Below are 17,952 nucleotides of genomic sequence, written 5' to 3' on the forward strand. Positions count from 1 at the left end.
CTCTCCAGGACAGGCCTTTTTTCGTTCAGTCTGCTGCACGTTAGGCCCTGCTAAGGGTGTAACCTATGCAGCCTTGGCAGCAGCTGTCTCAGATTAGGAAAAAGGAGGAAAGGACAGGGGATGTTTCAATGCTGGGTGGGGCTGGGAATGGCCCGAGTGCAGAGGAAATGAAATTTTCTTCAGTGACCTGGTTCTCCTATTTTGTCCTTCTCTCGCCCATTTGTTGCCCACAGGCTATGCATCCTCTTGGCCCCTTCCCCAGAATAAAGCCGTAAGCTTTCCGGGAGTTTATAGTCTTGGTAATGTACTGGATCCCTTCGTTCTTAGCACAGTGCTTTGCCAATAACAGGTGCTGATAAAAAAATTGTTTGGTTGAATGAGTCAATCAATTAACTGATGAATTAATGAATAAATTAAGCCTTTCCTGGATTACAACCAAATAAAACTGGTCAAAAATGGGTTCATGGGGTGCCTGAGTGGCTCAGTCAGTTAAGCACCTGACTCTTGATTTTGGCTCAGGTCATGATCTCACAGCTCGTGAAATCAAGCCCCGCATTGGGCTCTGTGCTGACAGCACAGAACCTGCTTGGGATTCTCTCTCCCTCTCTTTCTGCCCCTCTCCTGCTCACATACTCGCACTCTCTCTCTCTCTCTCTCAAAATAAATAAACTTTCTAAAAAAGAATTCAAATCCCATTACGTGAGGTACCCCAAGTTAATTGAGATCATCTCAACATGAGGAATCTGGACACCTCAAATTTGGTGTACAGCTTAAGAAAATATACATGCAAAATGAGTGTCGCCTCTTTTCCAATGGAAAAAATGTTGTAGAATCACAGTATCAAGAATCACTGATAAATCAATCAGGAACCACTCAATCAATTAAGGCACGTACTTGTCGGTATGAGCACTGGGGGAGGTATGGAATAGTTGGATCACTATATTGTACATCTGTTAACTGTATGTTAACTCTACTAGAATTAAAATAAAAACTTTTTTAAAAAGTGGTCATCCTAGGGGCACCTGGGTGGCTCAGTCAGTTAAGCGTCCGACTTCGGCTCAGGTCATGATCTCGCGATTTGTGGGTTCGAGCCCCACGTTGGGCTCTATGCTGACAGCTCAAAGCCTGGAGCCTGCTTTAGATTCTGTGTCTCCTTCTCTCTCTGCCCCTCCCCCACTTGTGCTCTGTCTCTCTGTCTATCAAAAATAAATAAATGTAAAGAAAAAAATGTTTTTAAAAGTGGTCATCCTAAAAAAGGAAAAAAAGAACAATCACTCAATCAGAGGGGTGGGGGGATGAACAAAACAGGTGAAGGGGATTAAGAGATATGAACTTCCAGTTATCAAATAAATGAGCCTGGGGCCTGTGAAGTCAATAGTCTTGCAAGCCTTTTTACGGTGACAGGTGGTAATTACACTTATCGTGCTGAGCGTTTTGTAATGTATGTAATTTTGGAATCACTATGTTGTACACTATGTTGCACATGAATATAATACTGTATGTCAATTATACTTTAAATTTTTTAAATCTTTTAAAAATTTAAAATTTTAAAAAGAATCAATCAATCACAGAATCAGCTTGAAGTTGACTGGGCATTTGAGGTCCTACAATCTGCCCCCTGCCCAGTACTGGGATTTCCTCTCTAGCAGGTCTGAACTAGATCCCTGACCTTCCAGAGCTGTTGCCCAAGGCTTAATGACATGTGAAGTGAGCCCACGGCCCAGAGCGTGGCCGCACACAGACATGCTCCTCCACTTGGCTCCCTCCGAAGAACTAGACTTTAAAGAATGAACCAAACCCAGAGTTGGGCCAGCCCCACCCCATGACTAACCATGACCAAAGCTGCATATCACAAAAAAAATTAGGCCATATTTCTTTTTCTTAATATTAAAGAGTGTGCACTTTGAGGCCAAATAGACCCAGTTGTTTGATTTTTTTTTTTTTAATGAGATATAACTGACGTACAATGTCATATTAGTTCAGGTGTACACAGGCCCAGTGTTTAAATCTCAGCTTTGTCATGGCACATCCATGAGCAGGTTCTCTGTGCCTCAGTTTCCTTATCGAAAAAATTAAGTTTTTAATGATACCTCTCTCATAAGGTCATTGTCATGCCTGGAAAGTACCTAGCACACTACCTGAGTTCAAGCGGTGTTCACTATTATTGTTAACTGTTTGTGTTTGCAACCCACGCAGAGAATTTCAGCTTCCGCACCCGTCAAAGAACCGGCCCCATAAAATGATGAGTCCATTTGCACTTATCCATGGCGGCCCTACGGGGGATGTGAGCACAGTTTGTGGCCCGATAGATAGCTAGATAGATATCAACTCTATGACCTGGGGTGAGGGGAAGCGGACTTCAGCTGCCAGCCTACCAAAGAGAAACCAGTGAACAAATATGAGAAGTGTTTACTGAGCCTTGACTCCTCAGTCGCCATGTGACAGAGAGAATGGTTTTCAAAGAGCTCACAGTCTAGGCAAGCCAAACAAAGCAAGACTGTAAAACTACGTGCTGTGTAATGAGTGCTCTGAGGGCATGAAGAGTCAGAAAAAACAGAGTCGCATGGGAAGGCTTCCTGAAGAGACATGGGCCAGAGCTTTCAAGGAAGGCAGGATTAGACAGAAGGAAAAGCATTTCATCCCAGGAGGTCATGAGCCAAGGCTCAGTGTTGAAAACAAGCACAGCTGGATTCAGAAAATGGAGACCGTGGTGGACTTTTGTCATTTGTGACCACGCAACATCTGTGAACACCTTTCCTACGTTTCAGTCATTTCCCACATTGTGATCCCCACCTTCCTAGGACAAAATCCAGAAAACACATTCCCAAATTGCTTTGCACCTGGAAGCCAGGACTGTGACCTACAGTGTTCCAATGAGGTAGACCCTCGTGAGATTTCGGATTCTGATATAGACAATGTAAGGAGACAGCCATGGACAGACAGAACAGTTTAGCTTCTTGGAGGGTGCAATGATGGAGACATCTGGGCCTCCATGGGCAGAGGTGGGATGTTGTCGTTTTGCCTCAGGCATCATCGGTGCAGCAACAGTGGTCACACTGTTGTCACCAGAGATGCCTCCAGGTGCGGCTGTGCATGGTTCCAAGCTACCCAGCTCCCAGAGAGCAAACGAGCAATAATGTCCTTTCATATATTATTTTCAGTTTACATAAGACAGAATGGATGCTCATATTTGCAAGCATGAGCCTTGATCAATTCAGTGATGAGATAGACCTGGAAGGCGGAACGGATGGAAGGCCTGCCTTTTGTGCCAGACAGAACAAGGCTGCTGCATGGCCAGGTGCCAGCCCTGAAGTCTAGGGAATGGATCCTTGGGATTCTGAAACTCCCAGTGAATCAAGATCCCCAACTGCCCCCCACTGGGGGCAGCCATGACCAGAGCCCGCTGATCCTGAGCCATACTTGCCATTCCTCCAGAGGGAATTAGCTTGGAGAAGAATCTTTGAGAAGCAAAGCCACAGCCACCACAGTCATCACCTAGTACTAGAGCTGGGACCTCCCCAGCCAGGGGCAGAAGGAGTGAGAGGAAGGGCTTAATCTATTCTTACTCTACAGCCAGGGTTTCAGAGCGGACATCGCTCACGAGGGAACCGGAAGTAAACCAGGGATTGGGAGTGCCTTAGTATGACTAGAACGTCAATTCTGATTGGAGAGTCATGAGTGATACAGGTGATGCCAGGGGAGGAAGCAATCCCAAGTTGAAATTTATGATGGTCCAGCCCAGCCCTCTGGACCTGGGGACCCAAAAAATATTTGGAGAAAACACTTGTTGGTTTACACTCACCCTGAACACCTGGATTATTTGAAGCTTAACTAAATACCCTAGGTTCTTTCTCCCTAGATAAATGAGTGACTCACTGTGTTACAGTGTATAAAATCAGATCCTCATAGGGTGCTGCACCCAGGAAGCCAGCCAGAGGACTCCTCTGCCTCCAGGTGGTCCCCTCACTTCCCTGCAGCCTCTCTTTGCTCTTTGGGATCCCCATGGAAGGCTGTTCATCAAATCTTCTGGTCTTCCCAGGCCAGCAAGCCATCACCCTGAGCTGAGGAAGTTCTTCTTGGCTCTAGCTTCAATGCCCTCTACTCCAGTAGGAGCCTACCTCTTCTTCATGGAATCAGTGAAGTTGGGGTTGGCAGGGGTCTCACCCACCTGACCACCATACCACCACGGCACCCACCCATCTCCAGATCTGAAGGCCCCTTTTGACATTAAAAATTATATTGACAGGGGCACCTGGGCGGCTCAGTTGGTTAAGCGTCCAACTTCAGCTCAGGTCATGATCTCGCGGTTCATGAGTTCAAGCCCCACGTTAGGCTCTCTGCTGACAACTCAGAGCCTGGAGCCTGCTTCGGATTCTGTGTCTCCCTCTCTCTGATCCCTCCCCACTCACGCTCTGTCTCTCTCTCTCTCTCTCAAGAATAAATAAACATTTTTTAAAAATTATATTGACCTTCACGTAGGTTAGACTCTGTCCTTTCAGGGTCATTTGAGAACATCTATTTTTACTATGAATTCAACTCTGCCTCTCTCCCTCAAAATAAATAAACATTAAAATTGCCTTTTATACTCGCCTACATTTCAAAAGGGTAACACACGTGTGTGAAAGACATTTGATTTATTCAGTCTACGGACACGTGTGTGCATTTGGAGGGTCAGAACCCTGGCAGTAACCCAACAACCACCTGAGATCTTTAAGCCCCAGTTCTCAAACTCCTACCGATCAGCCTCTTCCACTGTCCGTTACACAGGGCTCACTGTCCCCTGCCGGAGCTCCCCGCGGGACCACTCCCCTCTGCGTGCTGTCACTGCCAGCCCTCCCTGCCTTTGTGTCCATCAGCATCTGGTCCCATCCGGCCTTCAACAGATGTGAACTGAACTGACATGACTTCGCTCTTGTCTGACCCTCCCGAGTAATACACACAAAGCTCCCTGACTTCTGCACAACGACTATTCCAATATTAGAAAATGCTGTTGAATTTCCAGAAGCTGTTCTCTAGGTTCAGTACACCCAGACCCTCCTCCCAGTCTTCTTTCTGTGCACGTGCCTTCCAGGACTCTTCATTCTGTCCACGAGACTCTTAAAATCACAGTGCCTAATGAAGATATAATGCTCAGGGGTGACGTGGTGTGTGGCAAAACCCCTAGGAGGACCCTCACTGTCTGTGATGTGGACGCTGTGCTTCTTTCACTGCAGGTTAAGGTTCTGTCCCTTTCTTTAACTGTTGGCTCATGTGGGTCCCACCTGGAGATAAGATAGGGGCTTTGCCCAGGTAAACCAGGCAGTCCTGGGCTTGAATCCTGGCTCTGCTTCTCACTTGTGTTCTTGGGCAAGTTACTAAGCTTCTCCAAGCCTTAGTTTCCTCCTCTGTAAGATGATAATAATAGCAAATTAATCTTCCACAGTTGTCGCAAGCATTGAATTAAATAATGCATGGCAAACTCTAAGGATGCTACCTACACATACTGAGTACTCAGGAAACAGTCACTATTATTTTCCATTTGTCATTGTGTGTCACTTTGAGATGTGCTTCTGTCCTAATGTGAGAATAGGTAGGGCCCCTTCTGTTGCTCTGGAACATTCACAGGTTAATTCAGTGAATTAATTGCTCTAGCAAGGACCCAAGCACCCTGCGTTCTCCATCATATTCTTGACTTAATATCCTTCTTCTTCCACAGATGCAAACATCAGCTCTAATCAGCCTTCCTGGGCTCTGTCTACTTATAAAATGAATACTTATTGAGCACTTAACTATTTACCAAGCATCATTCTAGGCACCAGGAAAGCAATAGTGGACACAATAGATGAGTCCCCACTCTTCTAGAGTCCACAATGCCAGTGGGAAACAGACAATAAAGAAATAAATACATGTTTGTCAGGGAGTGGAAGGCACTACCAAGTAAATACAGCAGGAAAGGGGGGTAGACATGACAAGGGGTGCTATCTCATAGAGAGTGGTCTAAGGGGACCTGAGCGGATAATCCGAACACAGTGAAGGAACAAGACATGCAAACATGTGAGTAAAGGGTGTCCTGGGCAGAGAGAACCACAAGTGCAAAGGCCCTGAGGCTGAGGCAGGAGAATGGGGAGCATTTGAGGAACGGCATGGAGCCAGCAGAGCTGAAGCAGAATGAGGGAAGAGGTGAGAGGAGATGTCACTGAAGGGTTTCAGGAAAGAGAGACAGAGCGTGAGCAGGGGAGGGTCAGAGAGAGGGTGACACAGAATCTGAAGCAGACTCCAGGCTCTGAGCTGTCCGCACAGCCCAACTCAGGCCTCGAACCCGCTGACTGCAGGATCATGACCTGAGCCGAAGTTGGACGTTTAACTGACAGCCACCCAGGTGCCCCGACGTGAGGTGACTTGTAAAAGGATGAGTCTGGCAGCTGTGTAGAGAGTAGGTTATGAGGTCAAGGCAGACTGTGTTGAGACCCATTTCACCTTCTTTACCTTCCAAGACAGAAACTTGCATCCTGATTTTAAAAAACTCACTTCCACGTCCCGCTGTAAGAATAAACTGAAAGAACAATGGCCGCAAAGCAGACTTACAGAGAAGATAAAAAAGACAATAAAACCGAGAGGGAGGCTCGCCCTCAATAATGCTTTATCTAAGCAAGATTGTCCTGAGTGATAGGAGCTCTCCACCATGTTTGTGCTGAATCGTGTTTGTCCAGTACGCTTCTCAAACTGGAGATTGTCAGTAGCAGAAATCCCATCTTGTCCTCCGTGGGAGATTCCAAAAACAACTTAGGAAGTTATGAAATAAATTGCCTGAAACAAAAACTAAAAGAGGCGGGGGGGGAAGGTCAAGTGATCATTTAACCTGGGAAAGAGAAATTTAACAGGAAATTTAAATGTATTTTTCCGGGCAATGATTTGAAAAGCAGGGCTCTCCTCTCTGCTGCAGCTTTGAGGGAATCCAGTTGGACACCAGGCAGAGGGTGCTATCACGGTGGGAAATAAGGGGACCACAGGATACTATGTAATTAGTTCAAGGAGACAGCACCCAGCATAAGGAAAGCACGCAGCAAATATCGAAGGAATGGATGTCGCTAGGGGAAAGACGATTCTACCAGGAAATAAGGGAGTGACGACAAACCTGCTGGGCCCCAGAACGTTTGCTCACAGTAAACAAGAGTGGGAAAGGAGGCAGAGCAGGGCCAAGGTTTAGCATTACAGCTGCCTGAAGGGGAGAGAGGTGCACATGTGGCACTTCCCAGATGTGAATCCAAAGCACACCCTGGGCCTGAAGGCCACACCCCAAAAGCAGGTGGCCCAGAGTTCCCTCTTCATCTCTTCCAGGTTATATATGTGCATGTTTTTATCTAGACATTATTACCCTGATTGAAAACTCCTTGAAAGAATCGTCTAATTCTTATTAGAACATTGCCTAGGACATCCATTCATTAAACCAACTCACATTGGTTCATTAAACCAACATTTGTGAAATATCTACTATGTGACAAGCACACTGGCCTTGAAATATCAAAATGAATAAACACAGTCCTTGCCCTAGAAAATTGAAAAGCTAATAAATGGGTGCATGGATGGGTGGATGGTTGGATGGACAGATGGATAGACAGTAGATGGATGGATGGTGGATGACGGACAGGTGAATGGCAAATGGCAATCCAAACTCTTTCTCCCCAAAACCTCTTCCTAGCTCATCTAGCTTCTCCTTTGAATTTTTGAGGACCAAATCCACAGCACTTCAAGTAAAAACCCCACAGATGCAAGAAACCATGGGCAGCAACAAGCCTGAGTCCTGGGGCTCCCACCAAGACCCTTCATGGCCATGGTCCTACACTCCCAGCCTTCTTTCCATGGGATAGAAAGATGACTGTTAAGTCTCTACCTTCAAACAGCAAAAGAGTGGAACAGGTGCTAAAATGGCTTCTTCCTTCAGCTTGCTCCTTCTCTTTGCCCTGGCTGGACCCACTATTCCCTTGCCTCAAGGGCTAACAAAGGAGGACACAGCTCCCTTAGTTATTTCCCTAGATCACTGTCTCATTAAACCTTGACCATCACTCAAGACATGGCAGTGGACCTGCCTTATTCTGAGGTCCTCTGGTCCTAGAATCCAAAACCTGAGTCCCCATAGCAGGCAAGACCAAAATCCCACAAGGGGGCAACACTAAATAAATCCCTCTCTGTTATATCCTTCAGTTTTACTAGCAACAAGGCAGGAAGACTTCAGAAGTGTTGGCAAGAATTTTCTGAAACTGGGAGGGCTGGACTCAGAGCAGAGGGTCTTGGCAAAGGGGGAGGGATCTATGCAAATAAGGTCATTGCTTGTGAGCCTGGAGCCTGAGCCAAACCACCAGTGAGGTTGCAGCCAAGGCTGGAGGTCAAGAGCCTGAAGAGTGGGGGTCAAGGCAGATGAACCAAATATAATGAGTTAAACATCTGCCAACCCACATTTGGGCCATTACAATGTGAGAAGTGGTTTTAGTACTCCTCACGTTAAAGCATTTGGGGGTGGGGGGAGGGTGTGGAGACTGCAGGGCCTTCCAAAGGGTAAGTAATACAGTCTGTGTCTCCATAGCTCCCTGAACACAAAGAGCTGGCCAGATCCAGTTCAAAGATCTAAGAGAAGAGCGGTGCCTATCATCTCAGAGTTGGGCTTTCCCCACAAATAATAATCCCCTTTCAATAGCCAGCCAGCTCCAGACCTATGGCTCATGGCCAGGATCCACTCCCCTGGATTGTTCTGGTAACAGAGACCAACAGGAATGCTTTTCTTCTTGTAGGTGAACCAGGAGTCTTCTTTATAGAAATGAAACACAAACAAACTCACATAACCACTTTCCTGCAGAAACACATTTATTCAAAGACACACATGCACTTGACCTGAGTTTCCTGTGTAAACCATTATATCCAACTAAAGAGGCCCTGGAGGCCTAGCGGTGCCACTCAGGCTGGCTAGTCCCACACTTGACTTGCTCAGCGGGTATGAGAAATTCGGTAATCTGCCCCCAGCTCCTCAGGGTGGCCCATCACAACCCGAACCTTCCTGGTGGGTGAACTTGAGAAGTCCCTCTCTTACTGCTAACCTTTGACTCCTCCTCCCAGCTCCAGGAACTTAGAAAAGAGCCAATTCAGCATGTTCCCAGGGGAGGGGCTCAGTGGTGGGAAGAAGTCAAAGACTTCCTGGTCTGACACATGGGGGTGAGCCCCAAGACAAAGGGGAGATTAGGGCGGGGCTGAAGAAGGACCAGCCTTTCCAGCCCAGGGAGCACAAGCCCCTGAGATTAATGCTTTGTTGCCTGCCCATGCTGCCCTGAGCCCACCTCCAGGTCTGTGTGAAGGCCACTTGGGCAGGGACAGGCCCTGGGCAACCCGTGTGCCCTTCTGTCTGCATGCAGAAGGGCCCCATGGGCACTGTGCTGGGGGGACTGGAGTCTGAATGAATTGCCTGGCAGTCCAGGGTGGGAAGCTCCAACTGAGTGGCCAAGGGAACGAGTGCCTCCTGCATCTGCAGTCGGAGGGATTTAGGTCAGACCACACGGGGAACGGTGCAGGAAAATTATGCTCCTCGGCATAGCTTGAAATTGGTCCAATATAGAAACAGGGTGTCCACAAATGCTATAACCAGACCCCCACCTCTCACTGCCCTCACCTCATCTTCATTTCCTCATCTTCATTTCTCCAGGGCTGGCCCAATCAGGCAGCCTCGCCTTCTACCGCTCTAGCAGAACTGCCTCCCATCCCCCACGTCCTCACCACTCAGGGACAGCAGTATGGACATAACCCTAGACATAATCACCTGAGATGGGAAAGTGGGCAGGGCATGAAAGCTCTGCGAGAACAACATGCTTCCATCCCTCCATCCAGCAATCGGGATCTTGTTGATTCTTGGAAGAAGTTCCAGAAACCCTTGCTGGTCCAGTTAGATTGAGTCCCATGCGTGGGGTTTCATGAAAGTTGGGAGGCCTTGCTAGACACTGAGTATAAACTCTCCATAAGCTCCCTAACCTCTCATTCCATATTCATTGGAGACCCCTTGACTGCCTCTCCTCTACCCCTTCCCTTCAGGCTCACTGCAGCCTCCACACTGAGATGGACCTGCTCTGATTGTCTTCCATCTTTGTGTACTTGTTGGTTGTTGGGAGTCTGTGCCCCTGTTCTGGAGCAGCCTTCAGACTCCACACACAGCACGTCTTCCCCAGATTAGATGATGACCTTGATCTGTGCAGACATATCCCTCAGGCCCCAGCCTCCTTTGCTCCCACCTGAATTCTGGAGACTTCTCCCCAGGGAACAAGGACAATGACTCAGAGTGAATGACAAAAGCGTTTTATTAGAGATTCACCCAAAATGGATAGAGGGGAGGAGAAGAGGTGGATGGGACCCTGAGTGGTTCCTGTCCTGACCTTGCAGGCCAGGTTGCTGCCAACTAACAGAGGAGTTTGGTCCTGATGTAGAGAGATATCTGGGGCCACGGGCTGGGAGGGGACATACGTGACCCTGGTTGTGTTCTCCTCTGCCTGTAGGAGGTGAAGAATCAGCTGACACCCCTTTCATTCCAGGTGGTAACCAGGACCAAATCGAGAGGAAGATACCAAACTCCAGGAGGGCAGAGTCCACACTGAGGTGACACTGGGAGGATGAGCCCCAGAGAGGGAGGGTGGAGGCAGGGGTGAAAGAAGCACAGAGATACCAGGGCTGGGCCCAGCTGGGCTCAAGGGCTGCAGGGACCTTGTCTCCTCTATCGGTGGGACCTCTTGATCATGGTGCTGGTAGAGATGATCTTGCTGCCAGAACTGCCACAGACACCGCCACCAAACCCAAAGCCACTTCCGGAGCCAGAGCCAAAGCCACTGCCCAGGCCAAACCCAGAGCAGCTTCCTAATCCTCCGCCGATGGTCCCAGCACTAGCGCCACCACCAACCACAGCTGCAGGAGAGACACAAAGGGTATGGTTATTCCAACAACACTGGCACCCAGGGGTCTCGCCCGAACCGGGGTGAACAAAAGGCCATGGAAGGGGTGGAAGGTACTTACAGATGCTCAGGGCACTCTGGCATTCTCCAGACATTCTGTGGGGGAGAGAAAGAGCAGTGAGTCACAGCAGAGCCCGGAGCCAGGCTCCGTTCAATGAGCGGGTCTCAAACACATATCCCATCCTCATGTAGCCAAGTTGAAGGTCTGAATGTGAACCTGTTGTCCACACTGCCCTGCTTCATAACGCACCCATGCAGCACTGAAGCAGGTGGCCCAGCAGAGGTGCAAACTCAAGGCTCCAGAATATCTCCGTCCCTCACCTTCCCTCTCTGCCTTGCCCATCCCACCTGCACTCCTCGCCCTCCAGCAGCTTGCGGTAGGTGGCGATCTCCACGTCCAGGGCCAGCTTCACGCTCATGAGCTCCTGGTAGTCCCGCAGCATCCGGGCCAGCTCCTCCTTGGCCTTCTGCAGGGCGGCCTCCAGCTCTGTGCGCTTGCTGTAGGCATCTTTGAGGGCCAGCTCCCCACGCTGCTCTGCATCAGCCACGGATGCCTGCAGAGTCTGGCACTGTAGACAACAGCATTGAAGAGGCAATCATCAGTGCCCTAATGTCAAGCCTTCTCCATCTGCCCCTCTGCTGTGCCAGCTTCACTTGGGCTAAGATGTCAGGATTCTGTCCTTCTCCCCACCTGTCCTATTCATACATTTCCTTTACTACCACCAGGGCCCGCCAACATCCCTACCAGACTGATTAGATAAAGATGAGCAAAAACCAATGAAAAAGAGCCAAGAAACCTTATTTACCAGGGTGTCATGTCAGGTTAAGTAGAACATTGCTAAGAAGACCTGAGTGTGGTTTACATAAGGAGTCACAAATCCCCTGCACACAAGCTTAGGATCTCCTGGCCTGCTACCAGATCTGTTTGTCTGCTATGGAGACACCTGCCCTGGCCCTGTTCCATGGCTAGAAGGTGGTGACACTTACCTGCTTCTTGACATTCTCAATCTCAGCCCGCAGCCTCTGGATCATCCTGTTGAGCTCTGAGATCTCACTCTTGGTGTTCTTCAGGCTGTCACCATGTTGGTCAACTGAGATCTGGAGCTGTTGGACCTAATATCCAGGAAAACACAGGGAATGAAGGGTAGGGTCTACTCTCAAGTGAAGTCAGCAAGAATAGGTGGCAAGGATAATACAAAATATCATGTAATCGCAAATTAGACCAGGACCAGTGATGCCCGGGACATGAGTTCATCTCTGACATCTCTCAGGCTTGAGTGGTGATCACCTGCTCACAAACATCAAAAGCAGAGTCCCAGAAACCACCCCCAGCTCCTGAGAGGTCCCCAATACCCACCTTGGTCTGGTACAGCGCCTCAGCCTCCGCCTTGCTCTTCTGGGCGATCTCCTCATACTGGGCGCGGACCTCAGCGATGATGCTGTCCAGGTCCAGGTTCCGGTTGTTGTCCATGGACAGGACCACGGACGTGTCTGAAACATGAGTCTGCATCTGGCACAGCTCCTGCAGGGAAAATGTCTCGTGTCAGTTTCCCCAGAGAGTCTTCCCTAATCTCTGACACCAGAAATCCACTGTGGTGATGGAAATGGCCATGCCACAGACTCAGATGGAAGTAGGGTTGGCATCCCAATGTGTAGGGAGAGTGGTAAGTTTTTATGTGGAAATCAGGTGATTGGTGGTGACATTTCAAGACAAAAAAAGTAATGCTTCTGGTCTTTGCTGCTCTCTGGGAACCATAAGCAGGTGATCAATGAATGGATTCATTTCACCAGGGAAACGCTGGACAGCAAGACATTCCATCCCATGCAATCTTGGATCTAATCACTCCTCCTAAGACCACATCTGGTTTCAAAAACCTCCGAGTTGAGTCTCTCACTTCAATTCTTTCTACCCATGACCTTGCTGGGAGTGCCCTCAGCAAGTAAGGGAGCTGGAGTCCTTTCAAAGAACTGTGAATGCCTGCAGCAGCCTCACACATGAGGGACTGCCTTCTTTGAATGGACGGGGATGGAGTCCTCACCGCAGCAAAGAGGACCCTCAAGAAGTTGATCTCATCGTTCAGAGCATCCACCTTGGCCTCCAACTCCACCTTGGTCATGTACGCGATGTCCACATCCTGCAGAAGTGGGGGATAAGAGACAAAGGTACAGAAATCACAAGCGGGGCAAGGGAACGAATGTCAAGTGACACACAAAGATGACACACAAAGAAGCATGTAGGGAAGTCTTCTCAGTACAGGTGAGGTGACAAAGGACTCATTGTCTGACATACTCTGCCCCTAAAGCCAGCTGCAGAAATGGAAACTACTTATCCAAGTGGGCTTTTATTCCCAACTTCAGTTCCTTAGGGTCTGGTGCAGTTACCCACTCCTTTGACCACATAGATCTGGAGAGTACCAAGTGGGGTAAAGATGAGGCCGAGATGAACCAAACCCATGATTCCAGCCAAAGACCACTCTTGAGGGAAGGGATACCCTCATAGCCCCTCCCACCCTTCATCTCTTACCTTCTTGAGGACCACAAAGTCATTCTCGGCAGTCGTCCGCTTACTGATCTCATCCTCATACCTGGGGGGAGGGGTGGGAAGGAAAAGACAAAAGCCGCACAGTGAGCTAGTGTTTCCCCGATCTCTGCTGCTGGCTTTCAAACATCTAACTCTTTGGAAATATCCAAGTAATTGGCTGCATTTTGCTGTTTTCATGCAAATGCTCATTCAACTTACATTTGTTAATTACCATGTATGAGAGACCAGTCTAGACCCTGGTTTATTCAGAGAAGTGAAAAATCAAACTTTATAAAGACTGTCTTCAAGAAATAAGGCGTGAAGAGGAGAACCCCGCATGGTCTGGTTGGTTTTATCTTTATAGAAGGGCTGACCCTTTGGTGGATTAAATTCTCAGGAATGCTGCCAGTGCTCCAGCTCTCTTTGTTTGGTGCGAGAGCGAATGGAGACAGCGGATCAGTATTTTCTCAGGTCTACACCATAGTAAGTATAGTAAGAGGTACTGCATTAAATGTTCATGTTATGTCCATTGCTATGCTACCTCTTTTCTCGATCTTATTTAATTTCATTTAATTCTCAAAAGCTAAAAGGTAGGATTATTAGCCTATTTTAAAGATGAAGAAAACTAAGGCTCAGAGAGGTTAAGCAAGTTACCCAAGATCACACAGCTAGTAAGTGGAGGAATCAGTATTCAAACAAGGTCTGTCTGTCTCTACAACCTGTATTCTTCTGACCATGTCCTACTACTTTTCATCTGTGCAGTTTCTGATCTTGTTTGTATGCAGCAAGCCCAATTCCCCAAATGCATCACTCATTTTCTATTTGGGGCAACAAGGCCTCACACCATTTTTTAATGGGACCATGTGGATGCAGGGGAACAAACTACAAAACCTTCCTGACGCTTTTGGGATCTCTTCAGAGGCTGAGATTCTAAATGACTGGACTGGAACCCAGGGACCCTGGGGTGTGGCTGGGCAGATATTGGCAGGCGGTGTCCCTCCGTGCTCCACACATACTTGGTCTTGAAGTCCTCCACGCTGTCCTGCGTGGACTTCAGCTCAGACTGCAGCCGTCCTTTGTCATTGGCCAAGGTATCCAGCTGCTTCCTCAGGACACTGATGTAGGCCTCAAAGAGGGGCTCAAGGTTTTTGCTGGATGTAGTGGTCGTCTGCTGCTGGAGGAGGTTCCACTTGGTCTCCAGGACCTTATTCTGTTGCTCTAAGAACCGCACCTGTGTTAAAAAGGCACCGGCCAGCCCATGAGGGCCTGAATGAAGCTTTGGCAGGAGGATTGGCCACAGCCACCCAGGTGACCCAAAAGCCATACAAGTAGGGCCACCGTGTCACAACTCCAGGCACCATCCATTGGGGTCAACATGGCGGCCCTGCTCCATGGCAACAATGGAACGCATGTGTTGCAGGCACCACTTCCTGACCACAGGGACCCAGAGGCCCTGAGGCAACTTGCTGAGAAGAACATTGAACTTCTATGCAATAATAAAATAAACAAAACTAGGAGATAAAACCACAGTCTGGGAACTCTGGCATTCAAAGTGATGCTGACCCAAGGCAAAGGCACGATAAATTCGCTGAAGATTTTTGGAATAAATGGGCCTGAGGTGTCTCTTTAAACCTGTGCACAACTGAGTATCAATAGTTAGCACCAAGGCCCTAGACACATTCCCAGTCTCGGCCAGGCTCACTCTCCAAGGGGACTTCCCTGAACCTTCCCTCTCTCTACGAAGAGATCCAACAAGATAAGCCAAGGTAGCAGTTTGGCACAATATTCCCACTGTATGTGCTTCAGAGCTGAAAGAAAAGCAGGTAAGGGTGACTGATCACAGTCTGAACCCACAAGATGCGATGAGGGGAGATGAGACAAGGAAGCACCGAACTCTGGGCCTTGCTTTTATATCTGTGTGTCCTAGAGTCACCATAAAGCCTCTTTAAGCTACTGACGGCTTATCCAACTAGTAAGAAGAGAAAACGTTCCCACTCAGTCTACTCCAAGATTGTTCATTCTTGCCCTGTACGTTCTAAGAGGATTGAGATTTCGATGCACAGACAATCAAGGCACCCTTGACTAAATGTACTACACTCATCCACTAAATCATTAATCTTCAGATGACTTAGAAATCTGGGCTTATCTGCTTGCTATCATCCATCATACTTGGCTGTAACTGAGCTTCAAGGACGTGAATCTCTAGGGGTGCCTGGGTGGCTCAGTCGGTTGAGCATCCAACTTTGGCTCAGGTGGTGACCTCGCGGTTCATGAGATCGAGCCCCGCATCGGGCTCTGTACTGACAGCTCGGCATTCTGTGTCTCCGTCTCTCCCTACCTCTCCCCGACTCACATTCTGTCTCTCTCTCTCTCTCTCTCAAAAATAAATAAATCTAAAAAAAAAAAAAAAAAGGACTTGAATCTCTAGACCCTGCATGGAAAAGGAAGTTAAAGTACAAAGAGAAAAGGAGAGACCCAACCCCTCCTCTCTAACAGACCCAGAAATGAGCAAGTCTGCCCAGAGTCAGGAGGATGAAGAAGATGACTCTCCAGGGTCCCATTGGTCCCTTTTGCCTTTGGGAAACCAGCGTGGTTTTCTTCTGCTCCCACAACAAAAGTGCCAATAGTTAAATTCTTATATTAACTATAATTAATTTTGGCTAATCATTAGATTATTAGCCACGTTACTTCCAAAACCAAACCTGAGAAAACAGCAGGGAAACAATGCACCCAGGGAAACCGTATAACAGGGATGCCTGGACTCAGCAAAGTTGAGCAATTTGCCCAGTGTCACAGAGCACGTCTAAGAAGACTCCCAACACTGCATTGCTCTGAGTAGCCTGTCTTCCCACCCCCATGGACAAAAGAGGAAGACTTGGAAGAATGAGCCCCCTTTAACGGCTAGAAAACAGAGGCCCAGAGAAGTTCAGTGGTTCCCAACGCTGTGGCAGGCTCAGGTCTGGAAGCCCAGGACACAGGACCCCTGGTTTCTAGCACCGTGTCTGGCCAAAGGGGCGGCTCACCTTGTCGATGAAAGACGCGAACTTGTTGTTGAGGGTCTTGATCTGCTCCCGCTCCTCAGTCCGGACCTTCTGGATCTCGGGGTCGATCTCCACGTGGAGTGGAGTCAGCAGGCTCTGGTTGATGGTGACCTCCTGAATCCCCCCAGCAGGGCAGACGGGGAAGCCAGGACCACCCCGTCCACCAAAAGAACCCCCAAATCCACTACCAAAGTTGCCAACGCCAAAACCTCCAGCAGCCCCGAAGCCAGCGCCTTGCCGGGACCCGGCCATGCTGATGGCGATGCTCTTTCTCCCCCCGAGATTGTAGAGGCTCCTGCTGCCGAAGCCCCCAGAGGAGCAGCGGCCCGTGCCCCCAGACGTGGAGACTGAGCTGAAGGCAGGCCTCTTGCCCCCACCGACGACAGCCGAGACACAGCTAAAGCCCTGGGACCCGCCTCGGACGCACTGCTGTCTGGAGATCATGGTTGCGGAGAGGAGAGCGAGCTTGGCTTTCTCAGAGAAACTCGAGGGGCCAGGCCCGTGAATGCTGCAGCCCCAGCCTGGGTCTCTTATATGTGCTGAAGCAGCAGGGCTTGGTTGCAGGGGCATAAAGGGAAAAATCTGAAACATCTCTGGGCTTGGCCTTTGGCACAGGCCCATCCTTCCCGTACCTGCTGAGTATGTCACTAAACACACCTACAGATGTCATTCGGAGGGCACAGGTTACAGGATCCCAACACACTCCCCTCCAGGAGAACCTGAACCGGTGCCCCAGGGCCTCCTGAATCACAGGCCCCTGCCTGGACCCAGCCCTTAGGGGCCCCCACCCACTGCCCCTTCCATCTCAACAGCCTCTCAGGGGCTCCCCCCCGGCTCCACACAAGATGGCCCATTGCCCATTCTCTCATTCCACAGATTTTGGAAACCGAGGGCCTGGGTTCAAGTGCAGGGCCCGCCCTCCCCTGCTCCGCAAACCTGGAGCGAGTCACTGCCCTGGGCTCAGATGCTTCCCCCGGAAGTTGGAAATAATACATTTACCTGCAGCTCCTCTCAAGATGCAACGAGATGATAATCGTACACCGTCAGAAGCTGCCCCCATGTTTATTCTCCTCATTATTATTCCTCCACGCACACTTGGGGCCCACGTGCACACACAAAAGGAGAAACCCGTATTCCAGCCTTATGGCCTTCCAAACCTAGATCAAGACTCACCTCAACTTGACACGGTTGTCGAGACCCTACTATGTGCCAGGCATGGAGCTGGGGACTGAGGAGACAGAACTCTGTCTCTGGCCCTCAAGACTCAGGTTCCTTCTCTGGCCTCTGTTCGTGTCTGTGTTTGTGGGGTTCTAGATCAGTGCTCTCCAGCCTGGGTCCCATCCCTACGGCGTGTGCCCCACTGCTCCGTTTGCTGCCCAGCTGTTCCCTCCACTCCACCGGGACAGGGCATGTTCTGTTTGCCTGTAATGAC

At 49.2% G+C, this 17,952-nt stretch overlaps 1 protein-coding gene across 1 annotated transcript; it reads right to left on the reverse strand.

Annotated features, from left to right (window-relative positions):
* Positions 1-10,660: 10,660 nt before the first annotated feature.
* On the reverse strand, positions 10,661-16,970 carry KRT4 (keratin 4). The gene is made up of 9 exons (XM_030321490.1): positions 16,503-16,970; positions 14,496-14,710; positions 13,483-13,543; positions 12,998-13,093; positions 12,316-12,480; positions 11,946-12,071; positions 11,307-11,527; positions 11,020-11,054; positions 10,661-10,911 (listed from the first exon to the last, which is right to left on the reverse strand). The coding sequence occupies exons 1-9, from the start codon at positions 16,962-16,964 to the stop codon at positions 10,724-10,726; spliced, it is 1,569 nt and encodes a 522-aa protein (XP_030177350.1). The 5' UTR covers positions 16,965-16,970; the 3' UTR covers positions 10,661-10,723.
* Between the last annotated feature and the right edge of the window lie 982 nt (positions 16,971-17,952).

Source organism: Lynx canadensis, chromosome B4, assembly GCF_007474595.2.
Source record: "Lynx canadensis isolate LIC74 chromosome B4, mLynCan4.pri.v2, whole genome shotgun sequence".
Lineage (NCBI taxonomy): Eukaryota > Metazoa > Chordata > Mammalia > Carnivora > Felidae > Lynx > Lynx canadensis.

Excerpts from the sequence above, each read along its gene's own strand:
- KRT4 (XM_030321490.1), bottom strand. The coding sequence starts at position 16,964 with ATGATCTCCAGACAGCAGTGCGTCCGAGGCGGGTCCCAGGGCTTTAGC. Across the intron at positions 11,528-11,945 it reads TTGAGAATGTCAAGAAGCAG|TGCCAGACTCTGCAGGCATC; the intron begins GTAAGTGTCACC and ends TGTTGTCTACAG. Across the intron at positions 11,055-11,306 it reads CTGGAGGGCGAGGAGTGCAG|AATGTCTGGAGAATGCCAGA; the intron begins GTGGGATGGGCA and ends TCTCCCCCACAG.